Below are 3,311 nucleotides of genomic sequence, written 5' to 3'. Positions count from 1 at the left end.
ATCACAGAAAGTTTTCTCAAATATCTTCTGAAAAAGATAGTAATATTTTCTCTCTCCTCTCTATCAGCTCCCTCTCAAGACTCAAAGAAAAGTTATAATCTCTCATTCACAGTTGAGGTCTTGGAGGTATAACCTCCACTTTCTTTCAGAAAACACTTAAGACAACTTAATTCTCTCTATTTTTTTATTTGTTATTAATGCATCTCTCTTTTTATAACATGCATTTACACAACACATATATACTGGAAGAAGCCACAACATATATTATGCATATCAGTTGGGTCAGTAAAACTAATAATTTGTCTTGTGAAAAGAATCCAAACCTAAATATTCTCAGTAAGAATTTCGTATTAAATAAAACATAGGTCAAATTCAGTGAAAACTCGAGCAGCAGAATGCAAACTTAAGAATAGACCCAAGAATTCTTCACATATAGCTTGCCAGTCTATTCAGTTTTTTAAAAAAAACTTTAAACAAAAAGCTGTATTTCTTTATGATACAAAAAGAATATCTCATTCCCAATATTCTTTCTTGGGAATATATTTCTATCTTTCCCTAAACTTAGGGAAAGATGGGTATATACCTCTGGAAACCAAAGTAACAAATCCACAAAGACCAAAATAGTTGTTTATAGAATGTTTCATTGATGAGACAGCATATCTTAACTATCCCTAGGCATCCACTAGAGTAAGTCCATCATGAAGTGCACGTTTCCACATGTAATAAGTGGAGCGTGCCGTTAAGGGAAAGTGGGCTCTGAACTCCTTGTATGTTGGAAAGGTCTTTGATTCAAAACGTTGCTGGAGAAACAGCTTGGCCTGGGCTTTGAACTGAGCTGTGGCAATCACATCCATCATAAACATGTTGTTATTAACTTTTTCAGACATTTGATAACCTGGAATTGTAGTGCTGTAGGGTTTTGGTATCTGCTTGTCCACAAGCACTGGAGCAAACTCTTTTGGCTGTGTGGAATGGAATTTAGGTTCTGCCTTTCTATTAATCTCAGAAGATGTAGAAGTCTGTTGCAAATTTTGAGATGCCATTGTTGAGGGAAGGCAATGCTTTTTGGCCTCCCTGATACTTTTTTTCCTCCAAAACCAATACGTTGTAGAAGAAATACTAGGATAACGCAAGCGAAACTTACAGAAAGGCATTTTCCATTGGCAAACATGTTTCCTGGCCAACTTATGAACTTGTTTTTGCCAACTGTATAGAGATTGCTTAATACGCATGAAAACTCGGGGCTCTGGATGTTGTCCATTGACCATTTTCATGTTAGGCAATTTTCCTGACTTTAGTGACAGATACAGATTCCTGGTCGGTTTCTGGGTTACATAAAGAGGTTGGGGAGACTTGAAATTTGGATTCCCTTTGATGGCTTTTCTTCTCCAGTTATAATACGTTGACCTGGAAATTCCAGGAAAACTACGTTTAAAGTTTCTGTATGGCACAAGACTATTCATGGAAATGCATTTTTCTAGATAAGACTTGGCTCCTTGCATGGAAGTTCCATTTTTGGGGTGATTCAGGAGATTTTTTGAGCTCTGGCCTCCTTCAGATTTTGCTGCAACGTCTGGATTAGTGTGAAGTTTGTACATATGAGGATCCTTAGAGATGGCAACATCAGAAGAGGAAGAAACCTCACGGTTGATCACGCTTTGCATCTCATGCTTCCAGGCATAGTAGGTGGAGCGAGAAATTTCTGGGAACAACTGTCGGAAGTGTTGAAGAGGAACAGTGGTACCTTCTTGAAAACAGGATTGCAAGAAATGTTTGGCTGCAAATCTGGCAGCTGCTTTCTGCCTGTGCTCTCGTGACTGGCGCTTCCATCGATAGAAGGTGCTTTTGGTAATGCTGTATCTTTCACGCAGGTTAGAGTAAGTCACCTGGGGATCCTTGTTCAGCAACTCCAGTGTCTTCTCAGGCTGAGCTTGAGGTTCTGGAATGGGTGTTGTGGGTTCCAGCTCTTCCAGACCCATGACAGGTACAAAGTACTGAGCTTTGAAAACCTGGGAAGAAAGCTGTTGACCCGACCACATGATGTGAAGTGTGGAGGTTTGCAGGTTACACTTTCTAGGTCGGATGAGTCGGTTGAAGTATGGCCGTATCTTAAGATTGCTCATTGGGTAGATGGAATAAATGTTGCATTGTAATACAGATGCCAGAGCATACACATGCCACATGTTGGCATAGGTGCCAGGAAAGCAAGTGGCTTTAATGTCAGCATCAAAGATAGCCTCTAGAATGGCCAAAGGTAAATTAGTCATCTCAGGAGATTCCTCTGTACAAAGAGAATAGCGAGCAGCTTGCAGCATCACCTTAGAATCAATCATGCCATTGAAATAGTACTGCTTGTGAAGCAACATCTCCACAGCTGTGCGGACCTGTAACTCCAGATTTAAGCTAGTGTTACCCCACAACAACACACTTGCTGCTTCAAACAAGTGGTTCCCATCACCTTTACAAACTAAAGGTAACATATTGCGAGGAGCATCTTCTGGGTAGAGACTTTTTGCCACACGGTCAACTTCCAGCTCTTCCTGGAACTGCCTCCCACAATAGCTGGGTAGTGAAAAAGAGGACAACGTCCTCTCAGATTCCAAGGCTGCGCTAATTAATCCCTCTAGCCCAAAGCATTCAGTTGCCTCCTGTAGCTCCTGGAGCACGGACTGCACTAGTTGGTGGCGCTGGATCATTCTGAAATATAGAAAAGTTTGAAGAATTAGAATGTCATGTTTTGCACAGATTTTCCCTTCGTGGCTCTGTGAATTACTTAGAGAGGCACAGTTGTGTCGTTTTGTCTTGGCAAATAACTGTACCTCTAGAGCATATCAAAAACAAGGATCCATATATAATTAAAGGACAAAGTCCAAGCTAAAAACTCTTTTTGTGGAAACTGGTACACAATCCTGTGGGTTAGAATACTGAATTAGAGCTTATTCTCTAGTAAATACCCATAAGACGGCACCATGGTTAATTTTGCATTGGACTGCACAATTTATAAAATTAAATTTAATGAAGTATGTAGATTATCCCAGTCCCCATTGTCTTACCCATTGTTAACATATACTAAATTAAGATCTATACTATCCACCTGAACCTGCTTAGTAGAGTTTGCTATTAAACAGAAGGATTAACACTTGAAAATATGACCAGTGTAACCTGTTAAAATTCACTGAAGAGCACAGCAATGCTAAAAGATAAATGTATGCTTTCTAAATGAAGAAATACTCACTCTGAAGTTTACTTTTCATCATTTTAATGCTGCCCTTCAGGAACCTTTGCTCTTTAAAGGACAGCTTGTTCATACA

General features: G+C 39.6%; 1 protein-coding gene across 1 annotated transcript; it reads right to left on the bottom strand.

The window, feature by feature from the left end:
• Positions 1-576: 576 nt before the first annotated feature.
• VRTN (vertebrae development associated) lies at positions 577-2,697 on the bottom strand. The gene has a single exon (XM_015819381.2). It carries the CDS (start codon positions 2,694-2,696, stop codon positions 672-674), a length of 2,025 nt encoding a protein of 674 aa, XP_015674867.1. The 5' UTR covers position 2,697; the 3' UTR covers positions 577-671.
• Positions 2,698-3,311: the final 614 nt, after the last annotated feature.

This window comes from Protobothrops mucrosquamatus, unplaced genomic scaffold (genome assembly GCF_001527695.2).
Source record: "Protobothrops mucrosquamatus isolate PMUCROS unplaced genomic scaffold, P.Mucros_1.0 scaffold908, whole genome shotgun sequence".
Taxonomy (NCBI): domain Eukaryota; kingdom Metazoa; phylum Chordata; class Lepidosauria; order Squamata; family Viperidae; genus Protobothrops; species Protobothrops mucrosquamatus.
This window is presented reverse-complemented; position numbering and strand designations above follow the sequence as displayed.

Coding starts and splice junctions, on each gene's coding strand:
- VRTN (XM_015819381.2), bottom strand. CDS start 2,696: ATGATCCAGCGCCACCAACTAGTGCAGTCCGTGCTCCAGGAGCTACAG.